Below are 17,325 nucleotides of genomic sequence, written 5' to 3'. Positions count from 1 at the left end.
CACTCTGCTAGGCACTGGGGTTACAGTGGGGGGCAACACACATCCTCGTCCCCACAGACCTAGTCTAGCAGGAAAAGGAGGCGTTATGCAACAACTGTGTTTCCTTGAAAATAAGACCTAACCAGAAAATAAGCCCTGGCATGATTTTTCAGGATGACATCCCTTGAACACAAGCCCTACTGCGTCTTTTGGAGCAAAAATTAATGTAAGACCTGGTCTTATGTTTGGGGAAACACGGAATTACCCAGGTAAAGGGCTTGAGGGATATACCAGCTACCCCGGAACGCTGTAATACTCAGGCACCCACCACATGGACAAACTCTGGCAGTGGTAAAAGGCCTCTGAGCTTCGAGAATGGATCACCAGGCACATATGGCTTGTTCACAGCCTGTACTCTGAGCCTTCGGAAGAGAAGGAAACATTGCCAGGAGCAGTCTTGCTGATAACAGGAAGGTGATCTAATATAAGCTGAGCAGTTACCACGTGTGAGACAGTCTACAGACATAATTTCACATAATCCGCACGGCAGCTACGCACACCAGGTATTAGCATCCCCACTTTCCATGACAGGAAACAGAGGCCCAGTGAAGTCTGTGTGATTGGCTTCCTCACTTCAAGAGGCCGGGATCCAGAGGGAGGAAGGGCAGCCCGAGGTCCATAAGTACTTGGCATTCCAGAAGATTCAGGAAGGTTCAAGAAAACTATGGCTTCCCTGTACCAGCTTTGACAACTGGCATTAGTCCAATTTTCAGCCTCAGGACGTGGTAGAAACAGTGGCCTCCCTGCCCCCTTGTTCGTCTCACCTCCTATTCCTTTCTTGCCCAAACATTTAGGGGCCTCCCATGGGTCATGGCAGCTCCAGGTGTTGGAGACACAAGGACCATGAGGCATGGCCTCCACCCTCGAGGATGGTCATGGTGAGGGAGCGTCACCGGAGGGGCAGGAGCCATCAATGCCCCCCAGGTAAGTAGGTGGGTTTAGCAACGAGGAGGCTCCCAGGTGCCGGGGAGAGGCTGCACGTTTGCATACAAGTCTGGTTTTCACGCAAAGGACAGACTGCTCAGGAGGAAGGCAGCTGCGTGAAATAATTTTGAATGACAGATCTAATTTTAGAGAAGGGAACTTGAAAGTTAGTGTGAGAAGAAGATAGAAAACAATCAAGCACTGAAAAGGAATTGAAAAACAACTAAATGTAAAACCCATCTCTCACTTGATTTCTAAAATATGCGAATACCATTCATCAACTCTTTAGCAAACATGCACTGAACAGTATGAAATGTTTGTTTAATACAGTGGTTCTCAACCAGGGGCAATTTTGACCTGAGAGGATGTTCGTTTGGCAATGTCTGGAGACATTTTTGGTTGTCACCACTGGTGGGGTAGGCTACTGTCATCCTGTGGGTAGAGGCCAGGGACGCTGTAAAACATCCTGCAGTGAACAGGACAGCCCTTTGTGACCATGAATTTCCCAGCCCCAAATGTGCGTAGTGCTGAGGCTGAGAGGTGCCGGCTGAGTACAAGGTACCTGAGTCTTAGAGACGGGCTGGCCACACCTGGGCAGTGCTCCCGGGCAGGGCAGCTGTTGCCAGGACGTGTGAGTTTCACAGCACAGGCACCACCTGCAGTGACTGTGAGCAAGTCCTTGTGTTACGCAGGGTGTCACGTGGGGTCTCAGCTCTCGCTCCCCACATAAGAACACAAGATATGGTGAGGCCAAAAAGGAACACCCACGGAGCCATAGATAGGGAAGCCATACCACTATATTCTCGCCTGGCGGCTGTGTTGGAGACACAGGGAGCAAACATCTGCTAGTACCCCAACAAATGGTCTTCCTGCACCCCAATCTCGCTGGCGGCCGGGCAAGACACACATACGAAGTAGTAGTCACACGATGCACAATCCTACATCCGCTTTTCTGCCTACCAACCAACCAACACAGCCACGGCAGGTATATCAGTGGCTAATTGGCTAACTGGTTACAGCTGATGGCCACCCAGCCACAGCTGACGGCCATCTACTACCCGAGCCAGCACCTTTCCACGTAAGGCCAAGAGCCTGGAAACTGCTCTCTGGGACTCTGTCCCCATACCTTGGCCCTCTGTAAGCCTCAGTTTCTTCCTCTAGAATCCGGGGACAGCACCCCCTACCTGCAGGACATTTGGGGCCGGAAGAAACTGATCAATGGGCTGATAGCAGTATTTACAACTGCCTTAAACTACAGACCATGTCCCCCTAAGAATTTCTGGGAAAATCAAGGGAACAAAGCAAATTTTAAAGGGCATTTAAAGTTTTTCATCTGTGTTAGATAACTCTCTTCCTTGGTCTCATGAATTATTTGGATTAAAAGGCAGCAGGTGCAGGAAGAGAGCCCTGACTGAGGCACAGGCTACTTGGGCTGTGATTTGCGGCTAACCTGTGTTTGTCCCTTTGTATGTAAAACAGAAGCAGGCTTGTCCCATTAGCTGCCTATGAATGACCTGGGGACACAGCTCAATGACTCAGTGGGGAAGCTCTCAAGAGCACTGGGGACCTTCCCTGCTTGGGGCTTAAGCACCTAGATCTTGTGGCTAAATGGATGGTGTTCAAATCCCTTTCTACCATTCCACGCTGTGTGACTTAGGGAAAGTCTCTCAGTGTCTCTGTGCCTAACTCACAGGGCTGTCAAGGGATCAGCTCCTGGCTCATGTTAAATGCTAAATAAGTGTGTGTTTAATTATTATTACAGCTGAGCAGACAGAGGCTGGGTGAGGGAAAGCAATGGCCCAGGTCGCCCACTGCAGATTTGTGGTCTCTCTGAGACAGAAAGCCAGGCGTCTAGATCTTGGTCTAGAGCTCTTTGCTCTGTGTTGAGTTAAGCAGGCCAAGCTGGAAGTATTGGTCCTGACTTAGAGATTTAAAATAATCCTCAACAAACTGAGAATAGAAGGAAATTATCTCAACATAATAAAGGCCATAGATTATAAGCCCAGAGCTAACATCATACTCGAGGATGCAAAGCTGAAAGCTTTTCCTCTAAGATCAGGAACAAGACAAGGATGGCCACTCTCATGATTTTTATTCCACATAGTACTGGAAGTCCTAGCCATAGCAATCAGGCAAGAAAAAGAAAAAAAAAGGCATCCATATCAGAAAGAAAAGAGCAAAATTATCACTGTTTGCAAATGACATGATCTTATATGTAGAAAATCCCAAAGATGCCACACACACACACACACACACACACACACACACACACACTGTTAGAAACACTAAACGCATTTAGTAAAGTTGCAGGATACAAAATCAACATACAAAAATCAGTTGCGTTTCTATACGTTAACAATAAACTATCCAAAAACAAAATTTGTAAAAATCCCAATTACAATAGCATCAAAAAGAATAAAATACTTGAGAATAAAGTTAACCAATGTGGTAAAAGACTTTTACATTTGAAAACTACAAAACACTGATGAAAGAAATTAAAGAAAATACAAATAAATGGAAAAATATTCCACATTCACGGACTAGAAGACTTAATACTGTCAAAAGGTCTATACTAGCCAAAGCGATCTACAGATTCAATGTCATCCCTATAATAATCCCAATGGCATAGTTACAGAAATAGAAAAAAAATCCTAAAATTCATAAGGAACCGCAAAAGACAAGAAATAGTCAAAACAATCTTGAGAAAGAACAAAACTGTAAGTATCATACTTCCTGATTTCAAAATGTATTACAAAGCTACAGTAATCAAAGCAGTATGGTGCTGTCATAAAGACAGACATACTGACTAATGGAACAGAATAGAGAGCCCCGAAATGAGCCCATGCATTTATGGTCAACTGATTTTTGACAAGGGAGCCAGGAATGTTCACTGGGAAAAGAATAGTCTTTTTGACAAATGGTGGTGGGAAACTGGATATCCACATACAAAACAATGAAATTGGAACTTTATCTTCATTCAAAATGGATTAGAGACTTAACCATGAGAGCAAAAACTGTTAAACTCCTAGAAAAAAACATATGGCCCCAAAAGCAAAAATAAACAAGTGGGACCACACCAAACTAAAAAGCTTCTGCACAACAAAGGAAACAATCAACAGAGTACAATGGCAACCTACAGAATGAAACAAAATATTAGCAAACCCTACATCTGAGAAGGGGGTCAATATACAAAATTTACAAGGATCTCCTACAACTCAAGAGCAAAAACAACAAAACAGAGAACAAACCCAAATTACCCAATTGAAAAATAGACAAAAGGCTTCAATAGACATTTCTCCAAAGAAGACATACAAATGGCCAACAGTTATATGAAAAGATACTCAACATAACTAATTATGAGGGAAATGCAAATCAAAACCACAATGAGATAGCACCTCCCACCTGTTATGATGGCTATTATTTGGGGAAAAAAAAAAAGACTAACAAATGTTGGTGAAGATGTGGAAAAACTGGAACCCTCACACACTGTTGTTGGGAATGTAAATTGGTGCAGCCACTATGGAAAACAGTATGAAGGCTCCTCCAAAAATGAAAAATAGAACCACTATATGAGCCAGCAATCCCACTCCTGGGTATTTATCCAAAAGAGTTGAAAGCAGGATCTCAAAGAGATATTAGCTCTCCTATGTTAAATAAAGCACTATTCACAATAGCCAAGATGTGAGAATAACCTAAATGTTCCTTCATGGATAAAGAAAATGAGGTCTATACACACAGTGGAATATTATTCAGCCTTAACAAAGAAGGAACTTCGGCAATGTGAGAACGTGGATGGACCTGGAGGGCGTTGCACTAAGGGAAATAAGCCAGTCACAGACGGACGAACACTGCACGACCTCACTTATACGAGTATGAGGAATCTCCAATACTCCCATCACAGGAGCAGAGAGAAGAATGGTGACTGTCAGGGGAGGGAGGACGGGGAAAAGGGGAGTTGCTGTTCAACAGGTCGTGCGTGTTTCAGTTATGGAAGACGAGTAAGTTCTAGAGAGCTGCTGTGATCACTGCACCTGTACTTAACGACACTGTACTGGACACGTAGACATTTGCTAAGAGGGTAGACCTCACGTTAAATGTCCTCACGACAATTAAAAAAAAAATACATGAAACGCAGTCAGTACGAGGAGGGCAGAACTCCGGGGCGGAGATCTCACCACTGCTGGCTTTGGGAGAGGACGGGATGTTGTTTTCCACCACAGGCCCACGCTGCGGGGTTTACAGATACAGCCGGCGGAACTGAGACAGTTACACAGGGCTGCAAATCGGAAAATGACGTCCCAGGGGAGGAGAGAGTTCTGCTTAGAAGTGTCATGGTCCCCAAGCTAAATGCCTCATTAAGTACTGATTCCGTATGTGGCTTTTACAATGGCAAGTGTGAGCTTCGGGGAATGAATACATCCTCCCTGTCTGCTTCTCAGAACAGGCCACACTGCTGCCCCAGGCCCTGCCTCATTCTGCTGACTTTAACCAGAGCAAGGAGCAGGTAAAAACAAGTACGTGGCAAGACGATCTCATTTCCACCCAGTGTTTTCGAAAATAGAATCAAGAGCTGTTGACACGAGGCAGACCCTTATGGTTTTAACTTTCTAGACTGTCATTTTTCCCCTTTTCATGTCACTTCCGCAACACGCGCTAACCCCCTCCCTGCTGGCTTGTAGCAGGGAGGCCAGCCTCATCCATCTAAAGGCAGAGGAGCTATTTTTTCTGGGCTCTATGGAAAGTCCCTTCTTCCTCCCTCTGGGCCCACACTTCTCCTGAGCTACATAAAGGACAGCGGGCACTGGACGTTTCAGTGCAAAATCTCCTCCACATGTCCCTGCCACGTGGTTGGCCGGCAGGCTTCCACACCTTTGTGAATGGGGAACTCACCACCTCTGGAGGCAACCCACTATTCTCCAGAAGCAGCAGTAATGACAGTGATCCCAAGTGGGCGTCCCTACTCCTCAAAGTCCCAACTTCTACTTCCTGGAGCTCTGAGCGAGAAGGGGCACTACGTCCATTACAGGGTTTGGGGAACTTCTCAGGGAGACCTGGTCCTCCCACTCTCCTGCCCACATCAGCTCAGCCCCCCAAAAGCTTTTTTTAAAGCCTTGATATTTTCTCAGGCCAAAGTCACCCATTGAAGCCAGCCCAGCTGTGAGTACTTTTATTACTTTTATTTAAATCATCTCAATGTCCCTTACGTATGACACCCTAATACCCATTTTATTAAGAAAGATGACTTTTAAGTATTTCTAGGGATGAATGACTACAACGACAGGCAGCACTTATTAAGGGAGAACTGTGCTAGCTGCTGCCCTGAAACTTTGCATGGATTATTTCTTTCACTGTTATGCTGTCCCATTTTACAGATGAGAACACTGAGGATCAGATTACATGGCTGCCTGACGGCACAGAGCTGGGCTTGGCACCCAGGCTCCCCCCCACCCCCAACGCCCCTCCCTCCAGTCCCTCCAATTGTGCAGGGATACTCACCGCATTGAGGCCGCAGAGCTGGTAACAGCCCATGGTGACCACCACGGTGATGAGCTGCCAGCGGGCGGAGGGCGTCCGCAGCAGCTCCAGCACGGACACCAGCTGGATGTGCCTCTGCACGCGGCCCTCGGCCAGCACCTCCTCCAGCTCTCGGGACACGTCCTCTTTGCCCAGGAATGTCCGGAAGGCTGCACATAGGGACAAGCAGGGACTTTCAGCAGAGGTCAGGACATTTGCTGTGCCTAATGCTGGGCCCCGCACGGACAGTCCCACCACCCAGACACAAAAGCCCTTGTTTGAAAATCGGAGAACAGAAGCCCAGAGCGATGCAGTGACTTGCCCAAGACCACCTGGTCGGCCAGGAGAGAACCAGGATTCTCCTGATTGCCCTACAGCAAAGCAGAGCGTGCCCAGAGTTTGAGTCCCATCTCTACCACAGGGTTGGTGGACATTTGTGATCAGGCCTGCCGCACGTGGCTGCTTTTGGTATTGTGCTGTCATAACTGGACGATATAATACACGCTGAACACTGGCTCAGAGCTTCACACACAGGAGGTGTGTCTTCCGATGGATATTATTGAGCGTCTCCTGTTTGCTGGCCCTGTGCGTCCGTCCTCACTGGGAGTGTCCAGTGGAGGTCAGACCACCACTCGGCCAGGAGGCCCGGGAGTCCATTGTATCATTGGAACGAGGATTGACCCATATGACCTCCAGGGCCTTTTCCCCATGACCCCCTGAAATACAGAAACTTCGGGAAATAGTCTCAAAGAGCTAATCTTCCCAGGATTCAAACTCACCCATGTGACGTATGCCTTTTCCAGGCTGACTGCTGCAAATTTCCAGCCTCAGTGAACTTGTGATTTTTCACCAAGACCTTAATTGTGTAAACCTCCATGGGAATCGGTGGTCAGGTGGGCTGACGGATTAGACCCCTGAGGTCATAATAATCAGATCACAGGAGACCCTTTGGGAGCAGGTTTAAATATTCAGCACTGTGATATTTGTCCTCCTTCAGGGAAAGGTGGCTATTGTGACGGCTCCTGTGGATAGCTCATTCGACAGTGGGCGTCATCTTTAAAAACACGGCTCTGAACCGCAGGGCATATGTGATTGCTCCTCTTAAGTAGCAGGAAAATAAAAGTCGTTAAGCTTGCTCCAGATTCTCCAAGAAGCAAACCCACGAAGGCTCTGTGGTGTTATTTCCAGAAGTGTACTGAAAGCTGCCTCAGGATGTCTCTTTTATAAGCTCTGATTTAATAGTTTTTGTAGCATTTATTAAGGATGCATGGGAGAAGTAGCTGAATGAGTAATGTTTCCGCGTCATGCACTAAAACCACAGTATTTCTCATACTTCTGCAAAGTTTAAAATGCAATGTTCATGTGATAAAGTCATCCTAGAGTTTTAGGGCAGGAAAATATTTCTCTCTCTTCCCTGACATACACGCTTTCATTATAAAATAAGGAAACTGTAACCTATTTTTCCCCTTTTCACCTTGGCTGTCAGGAAGCTCTCAGCTAAAATAAACACTCAGCTCTTAACAAACTTTCCTGTAACAAAAATCTCTCTTCTTCCTCTTAAAAGTTATGATGTCCTTCCTCTTTAACACATCAATTCAATGTTCTCCTGTACATGTGTTCTTACAGAGAGTGTGTTCTACTTGCCGCACACCCCTTCGTAGAAGATTCCTGTGACTGGATGAGGCATAGCATCTTGTGTGACTAGGTGGCAAACATGGAGATATGCCACTCAGTCCCCTTCGGGAAAGGACTCCCTGCTTGGCTGTGAGCAGCGTGGAGCTGACAGCGTCCAGCTCTTAGCTCCGTGGGCGTCTGCCTCAACTCTGAAGCCCAGGTGATGCTGGACTTGCGTTTGTTTCCACCCAGAGCCCAGGAGTAACCACAGTCTTTAGGTGAAGGCCTGGGACCTGGAGTGAAAACCCCATCATACAGGGGCAGGGAACTGTGCAGAGAAGGAACGAAGTGCATGGGGCAGTGTCGGAGTGTCCTGCAGCCGGTAAATGGCCACCACTGCTTCTCCTGTCACAACTGTGGTCCTGCCAGCGCAGGGAAGGTGCTCGTGGTGGTAAAGCGTGTCTTATTCAGAGCCTGGCACACGGCAGGTGCTCAGACCATGTTGGGTGAATGTCACTGGACCCTCCTCATATTTGCTGATGTTTCGTCTGGAGAAGGGAATCCTCTGGGAGGAGAAGGCTGGATGTGCGCGGGGTTGTTTTCCTTGGTCCTGAGGTCAAAACCAGGACCACGGTCAGCAGCTGGGAGGCGTCAGCGGTCAGCTCACCACAAGGAAGGACTGTCTGACTGACATATTCAAGGGCAGATTGGGTGGTTTCATGAGCAGTGAGTTCCCCATCCCTGGAGGTGTGCAAGGAGAGGCTTGATGAGCACCTGTTGGAAATGTTGCGGGAGGAACCCAGGCATTGAACAGGAAGATGGACCACGAGGTCTTAAAGCAAGTGCAGGACCCAGAAATGTGCAGCTTCAGTGAAAGACTGGGAGAGGATGAGATGATGGCATCTTTGGGGTGGGGAGGGGACGAGTCAGACATATAATTGTAACTGGCGCTGCTTGGAGAGAGACAAAACGGCCTCACAAACTTATAGTCAGCGAGCCCATTTCCAAAAGACATTTGCTGTGGAAAATAACCGTCCCAGAGGAGTCTCTTCTCTTTCATCTCCAAGTCATTTAAATAGTTCATTCCATCTACCCCACGTCCTCTCCTCCTAGATCAAGTTCCCACCCTCACCCTTGCACTTGAAAGTAAGAAGCTTCCATGGCTCACAGCTCATTCATATTCCCGGCCATGTTCTCATCACAAACTGCGAAGAACTTGAAAAAGGAAGGAGAATTTGCATTTTCCAACTAGATGGAGAATCCTCTAGCACGATCAACTCCCAGGCTGGAAAAGGGAGCTGTTATGTAAGCAGGTCTTATACCAGTTAAAGACTCACCTTTGTTCAAGGGGCAGAGAGGCTAACATTTATTGTGCACCTACTATGTGCCCGGCTTTGGGCTAGGTGTCTTACAGACTTCATCACGATTCCTAGTGTTGTTCATCCACTGAGCCTCAGGGAAGCCTGGAAATGTGCCGAAGATCCCAGGTAGAAAGAGAGGGAGCCAATGTTCCCACCGACATCTGTCTGATCTTTCTTTCCACACCCCTCAAAGAATGATGAAAAGAAACCAGTGCTGAGAAGCTAATAAAACCAAATTCGGTTCATTTCAATCAACCTGCAGCTCTTGAGAACTTGCCGGGGGGCGGAGGGGCGGGTAGGAGTGCTAAGGACACGGTGTAAAGGGAGAGACAAGGCGTGGTTTCTACGCAGAAGGTGTTCCCTCCACGGGGAGGCAGAACACAGCTCTCTGCCACTCTAGGTGGACGGTGCTGGATGCCGGGCCTGCAGGCCCCTCACGAACCCCTGCAAGGGCAGTGCTCGTTCTGCCATTTAACGGATGGGGAAACTGAGGCACAGAGGGATGAAGTGACATGCCCAAGTCGCACTGCAGACCTGGCATTTCCACTCCTGCACTGCTGCGTGTCCACAGGGGTCATGCTGGCCTGATTCAGAGGATGGCAGTGACAGCAGGTGGTCACAGACAGCCGATCTCCTTGCATCGTGCATCCCTGTCCGAGAGTTCAGGTTGCCTTAAGACAAACTGGAAGTTCTCTTTCCCAGCAGTGCTCCTTAGAGGCCTGTGGGCATGCTGTCTTTGCAACGATTGCTTTTGCAGGCAATAGAACTGGCACCCGTATTAATATGGTCAGGAGTGAGCTCCATAGCTGTGGCTTATTTTTTCCCATTAGTAAATGAATAATTTACTACTGAAAAATTAAAAAAAAAAAATCATTCTACCGTGGTAAGAAACTTAGCGTGAGATCTCTCCTCTTAGCAAATTTTTAAATGCACAATATAGTATTGCCACATATAGGCACTATGTGAGCTCTCTAGAGCTTACTCTTCTTGCAAACCTGAAACTTTATAGCAACTTGGCATGTCCCCCTCCCCTCAGCCCCTGGCACCCACTCACTAATCCAGTTTGATTCTATGAGTTTGAGTATTTTAGATTCCTCATATAAGTGAGGTCATGCAGTATTTGCCCTACTGTGACTGGCTTATTTCACTTAGTGTAACGTCCTTCCGGTTCATCTATGTAGTCACGTTGCAAGATTTCCTTCTTTTTCAAGGCCGAATAATATTCCATTGTCTTACAGACCACATTTTTTTTTTCATCCATTCATCCATTGACAAACGTTTCATGTTGTTTCCACATCTTGGAATAGTGCTGCAGTGAACAGAGGAGTGCTAAAATCTCTTCAAGGTTTTAGTTTCAATTATTTTGGATAAATACCCACAAGAGGGATTGCCAAATCATATAACAGTTCTATTTTTCATTTTTTGAGGAATCTCGTACTGTTTTCTGTAGTGACTGCACCAGTTTGCATTGCCACCAACACTGTGCAAGGGTTGCAATTTCTCCACACCCTTGCCAACACGTATCTTTTGTGTTTTTGATAATAGCCATACTGACAGGTGTGAGGTGATGTCTCATTGTGGTTTGGGTTTGCATGACCTAGATGATTAGTGATGCTGAACATTTTTTTCATATACCTGTTGGCCGTTGCTATGTCTTCTTTGGAGAAATGTCTATTCAAGTCCTTTGCTCCTTTTTAAATGTTATTAGTGGTTTGGGGTTTTTTTGTGGTGTTTTTGTTTTGTTTTGTTTTTTTGTAGGAGTTCCTTATATATTTTGGAAACTAACCCCTTATCAGAAATACAGTTTGCAAATATTTTCTCCCATTCCACTGGGACTTGGTCCGAAATCACCCTTTTAGAATCGCTCCTGTGTCACCTGGGCTAGAAGCCTACAAACCCCATTTCCCAGCCTCCCATGCTGGCTGATCCCTCTTAGATCCCAGCCATGAGAGGCACTGATGTGGGACTTTAGATAAGAGGAAAAAAGACTCTGCTTCTGGCTGCACCTCCGGCACCATGAGAGTTGGGGAGGGTGGCGGAGCAGCTGAAAGAATGGGGGATGCTCATATCATGGTGAGATCTTCAGGCCAGAGACCTGAGCCCCCTAGTTCCTGCTGCCCCTGGGTCTTCACCTATTCCTGCCACCACACGGAGGGTCCAGGCAGGTCCAATGGCCCGGACCTCAGACCTCGCCTCCCCAGGGAATCCATGCTCTTCTTGAGGGTAAGCGTTGCAATGGTTTGGAAAAAGCTTGTATTTTTAACTGACCTCTGGCAGGAATTCACTTGAATATACTTTCTTCTTGTCTTACTAAAAACTAGATCCCTGGTAACCAAGGTAACAAACTAGCCCCTAATACAGACGAGAAGCAGTTGGCTGTCTCCAGTGAGGGCCATTGTTGAGACCCACTTCTGTGCGCCTCCCAGGAGACCTTGCCTCCGGGATGTTTCTGGCCACGTCTGGGCTGTGGAGCAACCCCTCAACCCAGCCCAGGCCAGGGTACCCACGGTCAGGGCATTATGGTAATCCCTAAGGCACGGGGTGTCCTTGGAAATGGAATGACATGCAGAAGGGCATTTTCCCAGAATGGGGTTGACAGTCCTCCTGGGGAGGAAGTAAGACTGCCGTGGGGTGTTCAGGAATGACACACGAAGGCAGTTCCCATTAACTTCTGGGTGTTTACTTAGCTCAGCGGTTGCTGGCAGTAGCTCATTGCCGGAGCTCACTCAGCCTCACCTCTAAATGGGTATCAAATGGCTGTGTGAGCGGCCATTTGGAAGGAGCTGCGGGTTATCCGCCTCCAGGGCACCAAAATGCCTCAGTCTGCTGATCCCAGCCAAGAGGTCCTTCAGTTATTTTCTCCCGCATGGGGGCAGACCTGACTGGTGGCCAGACACTATTATTCACCCTCGTTAGGAGACGGCCTGACTTTTTGTGACAACAGCGCTGTAAAGGACTATATTCCCCAGCCTCCTTGATAGTTAGGAGAGGCCACGTGATCACGTTTGACCAAAGAGACACAGGAGAAGTGTGTGAGCCTTCGAGATTTCTTAAAGTGAAAGGACGAGGAATCCCTTCTACTGGCTGGAATGCAGATTTGATGGCAGCCACTTTGCACCATGAGGCCACCTTCTGAGGATGGCAGATGGAGAGAGGAAACGAACGGGATCCTGGCACCATGAAGAATCATAACAGCCTGAGACTGCCAACCTTCAACCTTTTCTTAGGGAGAGAGAAATAGACTAGTCTGTTTAAGACTCTATCATTTGGGTTTTCTGTCATAAGGTGGCTGACCTTAATCCTGGTATGCACCCTTTTCTCTCCAAAACCACCAAAAGAAACAAACTTCCCCTGGTCACGATGCCAACCTAAATTGCAATGGCAGCCAATAATGGACAGTCATCTTTTTCTATTCAAGCCAGGGTTCTAGCCAGTAATTGGCTTCTAAATGCCACAGAAACTATGCCCTCCCACCCACAAAACAACAGCAAAAAGAAGTGTTTTTAGCTTTTCCAGGGAGTGTTGCCTGAACTCTCTGCCAAGTCTGTATGCCCAATTGGGGTTGTGGCAGCAAAAACATACACAAACCATGGAGGAGAGGTGACAGAGCAATACCAGGAAGGAGCATGCAGAGGTATCATTCCTTCAAGGTGATGACTATCTATTACTTTTTTCTGTTGCCTGTGTCTTTTTCTTCAAGCTATCCTCCTGTGCTTCCTGTAATTCTAGTAGAGATGTCTATCAAATCTCTCAGTCCTCCATCCCCCAATTGCCAGACTGGACAGGAACCCAAACTGGCCAATCAGGGAATTGTAACTCCCAGGGCAGCGATTGTTTCAAGGATGGACATGTGACCCAGGAAGGGCCAGTTAGAATTCTTTCCTTCAGGGATTGAGATGTGTGCCGTGTGAAAGGGAATCTCTCTCCTAAAACAGCATTTAAAGTTGGAGCTGCTCAGGAGTGTCTTGATGTGAAGTGCAGAAAGGCTGTCCAAGAATGAAGCCAATGAAATCCTAAGGATGTCTAGGATTTGTTGAGAGAAAGGCAGTATGTTAATGGCTTGGTTTTAACTCCTGGATCCCACCATTCCTGAAACCCAGCCTTTTCATTTCCTATTATGGGGAAGAACACGTATGGCGCACTTCTGATATTACTTTCCTCCTGGAGGAGCACCTCTCAGTGTCAGTTTTTGCTCCCTCTCTGCCCACCGTTCAGTCACACCTCCCCAGGAGATGAGAAAGGACTTAGTTAATTGGTAAGTGGGGCAGAGAAGTGCCCTCCACAGCTTAGTTCCTCCCTTTCATTTTGGAATCCATCCAGAAGAGCACACACTGTCTGTTCTGCATTCTAAGCTTTGCGGGGGCAGGGCCTGTCCGAGAGCTCAGGAGTAGGTAGTGAGTCCAATTCAGGAGTACCGTCTTCCAAGGCTCTCCTGGCCATCAGACTTGAGGCCAATTTGCCAAGTGGTCTTGATCCATCCTAAATCCCATCTCTCCCACTTCTACATCCGTCTTTCAACTGATGTTAAACTTGGGCCTGAAAGAGGAGTGTTAGCTACTGGTGCCCTCAAATTCCATTCCTAAGGACACAAGTTAAAAGTTTCACTTTTCCCTAATGCTGCTTTGAGTTTCTTTTACAAACCAAAGGGTCCTCATCAATGCAACTTCCCTGACCCCTGTGACTGAAGCATTGTCCTATCACATTCTCTAAGCTAAAATTTCATGTCTATCCACTAAATAAACCTCCCTTTCTCACAGTGGGAGTTTGGGCTGTTTCCTCATTTTTAGGTGCTGGCAGCTTCTGCTTAGTTGACAAAAGTGGCACAAATAAATCAGATGCAGGGCTGGGACTCAATCCCTGGCCCCCGTGAACTGGGGATGGCGTGGGGTAGGAAAGCACTGAAGGGGCTTGTGGGATGAATGGATCGTACTGATGCCCTGGATTCACGCCTCCCTACATCTATGTCCTTTGCTCTGTGACTGTGTCACCCCTCCTGCTCTCACACAGCCTTGACCACATGACTTATTTTGACCAACAGGATTTGAAGCTTGAAAAACGGCTGTGTTTCTCACTTCCTCTGTGGGACCTCTGTGCTCACGAGCATATCCCCAGCTAGCCTGCTGGAGGGTGAGGCACATGCAACAGAGCTGAGGCCACCCTAGGTCAGCCAGCGACTACCAGACATGAGAGAGAGCTTCCACTGAGACAAGAGGAATTGGGAGGGCAAGCCCTTTCGAGATGAACAGAACCTCACAGCTGGCTCACAGACGTGGGAACAGTAAGTACTATTGTCCTAAGCCAATGAGTTTCAGGGTGATTTCATATGTGGCATTATTATGGCAATAGCTAACTGCTACAGGGCCCCTTCCCCCAAATTACCAATAGACGGGGCAAGGTGTCTCTCCCAGAGTGACAAACAAGTTGCTAGGGAATAGAGAGTGCTTTGTCTGTGCTCAGAGGTTCCAGAGCAACACTGTCAGAGTCCAAATCCCAGTGCCGCCATTTTCCAGCTTTGGGTCCTTGGGCAACGTATCCTTCCTCAGTTTTTCTGTCTTAAAATGGGAATAATAGTGCGATCTACTTTCCATGGTTGTTGTGAGGCTTTGACGATCTAACATATATGAAATGTTTTGAATGAAATAGTTCTCAATACAGATGGGCTGTTCAGGAGTGTGTTCGTCCCCTTCACCAGGCCCCCCACACCTCCTGGAGGGCCGGGATGGCATCCTGTGCTCCCCTTTTTCCCCATTGCCTGGCAGAATGCCCAGCACAGTAAATATCCAGTGTTTGCTAAATGCCTGGAGTGAAATGAGCACTTTTATTAGCACAGATGCAAATTTTAATATTCTCTTTCAACCTAAGGCTAACATCTTTGTTCTTTTTATAAAGCGCACATGTAATATTTACCATTTTTTACAACTGCCCTTCTCTCTCCCTCCCTGCTGTGCTATGAAATAAATCTGTTAAGCTTTCTTCGCTGTCTGGCATTTACTTACATGCACTGCCCGTTCCAACTGTTCTTAATTGAAGCATTTCCCAAGCGTTCTTCCCAGTGAAGCCAGGAGGGTGGGGGGGCATCATCCCCCACCAGGGGAGAACTGGCGGGATCGCCATCTTCCACAAATCCACCACCCAGCTGCTTTGGGGAATCAGATCCCCTCAGCTCCTTCTCATCTGCCTTCTTTTCTCTCCAGAGCCTCCACCATCTGACCATTTGCCTCCTTCCCCAAAGCCTGACTTCTGGATGGCTGCCTCCCTACGGGCCCCTGGGAAGTCCCCAGGACACTGCCTACTGATGTCCTTCTGCGAGTGAGGGTGGTGGGAAGAAAGTCACCCTCAGGTTCCAGACCTTCTTCTGCCACTTACTGGCTGTGAGAAGGGGAGGGGTCATTCACCACTGTCCCCTGTGGGCTTCTGGGAGAAAGAGGGCTCAAGTCCCCTTCCCTGCCATACCAAGCTCCATAAATTTTGAATATATGGGCACGTTATCGAAGAAAGATCTGTAGTTTCCATCATATATTCAAAGGCCACTAGAAACCCAACACCACATAACCACAGCTTTGGGCAAGTCCCTTCACCTCTGTAAGCCTCAGTTTCTTCATTTAAACAGTAAAGGTAACGATCACGTTCTCTGATTTCACAGAACATTATAGAAATTTCACTATGCCCTTTGTTAATTCAGAAAATACTTAGGTGGTTTGGATTTTAAAAGATGCTGCACAAACTATATTAAACTAAAGACTCTATGTAATTCCCAACTTTTTTCTTAGATGTGGACATTAGTGAAATTTAGAGTAGAGGACAGGATATGGATAAGAAAATGGACAGAGTTCTCAGTAGTTTATATTGTTTCCTTTTCATAGATGAAGGTTCCGAGGCTCAGGGAGGTTAAAAGAATTGCTCGAGGTCATAAAGCGGGCTGACCTGCAGGCAGCGCTGGTTAGTCCAGCCCTCGTGCTTCACCACGACGCTGTCAACTGTGTCTCGTTTTATAAAACTGAATGAATGGGAAAGCTCCTGTCCATGCTTTTCTATCGCTAGGCAGAGTGATTGTGCCTTTCGGGGGCTCTGCAGAAATGCCTCTGATTCTGAGAGCTGAGCTTTGCATGTGGCCCAGTCCGTCACCGTTCAGAGAATGTGAGGAAAGCTAGCGAAGATGACTCCCAAGCCCCACGCGGGCCTCTCCTATAGACTGGGGACACTGCTCCCCTCTCAGGGCTGCTCGGCACGCCCCGGGGGTCCTGGGTGGAGGCGCCCAGCCCTGTGCTGGTGTGATGTTGGAGCTTACTTTTGTGCCTATAAATTCCCTTACCTTACGTGTGAATGTTAAAACAGGAGAACGGAGCAGTGAAGAAGGGAGGAATAGAGGGCGGACTACCCTAGACCTGAACCACTGAGAAATCTGCGTTCACATCATTTCTGTGGTGGGGACCACCCCATGGAGAGACACTATCCTGCTCTGTCCTGGCTTTTCCAGGCTCCCAATGTGACCGGTGTCCCCGCCCTGGGCCACCCATAGCAGGCTGTTGGGAAGAAGCAACGTATAGGCTGTCCTACGGCACCCAGCACTGCGTCTGCGGAGGGGGTGGCCCAAGTCCCCACATATCCTCCCGTGCTGACCCTGCGAAGATGCCGGAGCCGCGTGGGAAAGACAAAGGGCCCTACCTTTCTCAGCTCCTGCCTGGTCATGCTTCTCGAAGAGCAGGTAGCGTGGGCTCTCGGGGAGGAAAGGCAGGCTCACCAGCTGGACCAAGGCGGGGATAGCAATCACTCCAAACAGGTATGGCCAGGTGCTCTCCTGAGGGGAAAAGAGGGGCCGCTGAATGGACGTGGCCTTCAGACATTACGCTGGGGCTGGGCCGAGCGTTCTGGC

The 17,325-nt window shown here is 47.8% G+C and overlaps 1 protein-coding gene across 3 annotated transcripts in view; it reads right to left on the bottom strand.

Annotated features, from left to right (window-relative positions):
- Positions 1-17,325, bottom strand: part of SLC2A9 (solute carrier family 2 member 9) — a 125,630-nt gene that overhangs the window by 38,620 nt on the left and 69,685 nt on the right. For all 3 annotated transcript variants that reach the window (XM_033105904.1, XM_033105903.1, XM_033105905.1), the window contains 2 exons: positions 17,118-17,250; positions 6,460-6,647 (listed from right to left, as the gene is read on the bottom strand). In XM_033105904.1, the coding sequence (XP_032961795.1) occupies positions 6,460-6,647; positions 17,118-17,250 (321 nt within the window). The remainder of the gene's footprint in view (positions 1-6,459; positions 6,648-17,117; positions 17,251-17,325) is intronic.

Source organism: Rhinolophus ferrumequinum, chromosome 5, assembly GCF_004115265.2.
Source record: "Rhinolophus ferrumequinum isolate MPI-CBG mRhiFer1 chromosome 5, mRhiFer1_v1.p, whole genome shotgun sequence".
Lineage (NCBI taxonomy): Eukaryota > Metazoa > Chordata > Mammalia > Chiroptera > Rhinolophidae > Rhinolophus > Rhinolophus ferrumequinum.
The sequence above is the reverse complement of the archived record's forward strand: the minus strand, read 5'-3'. Positions and strand labels throughout refer to the sequence as shown.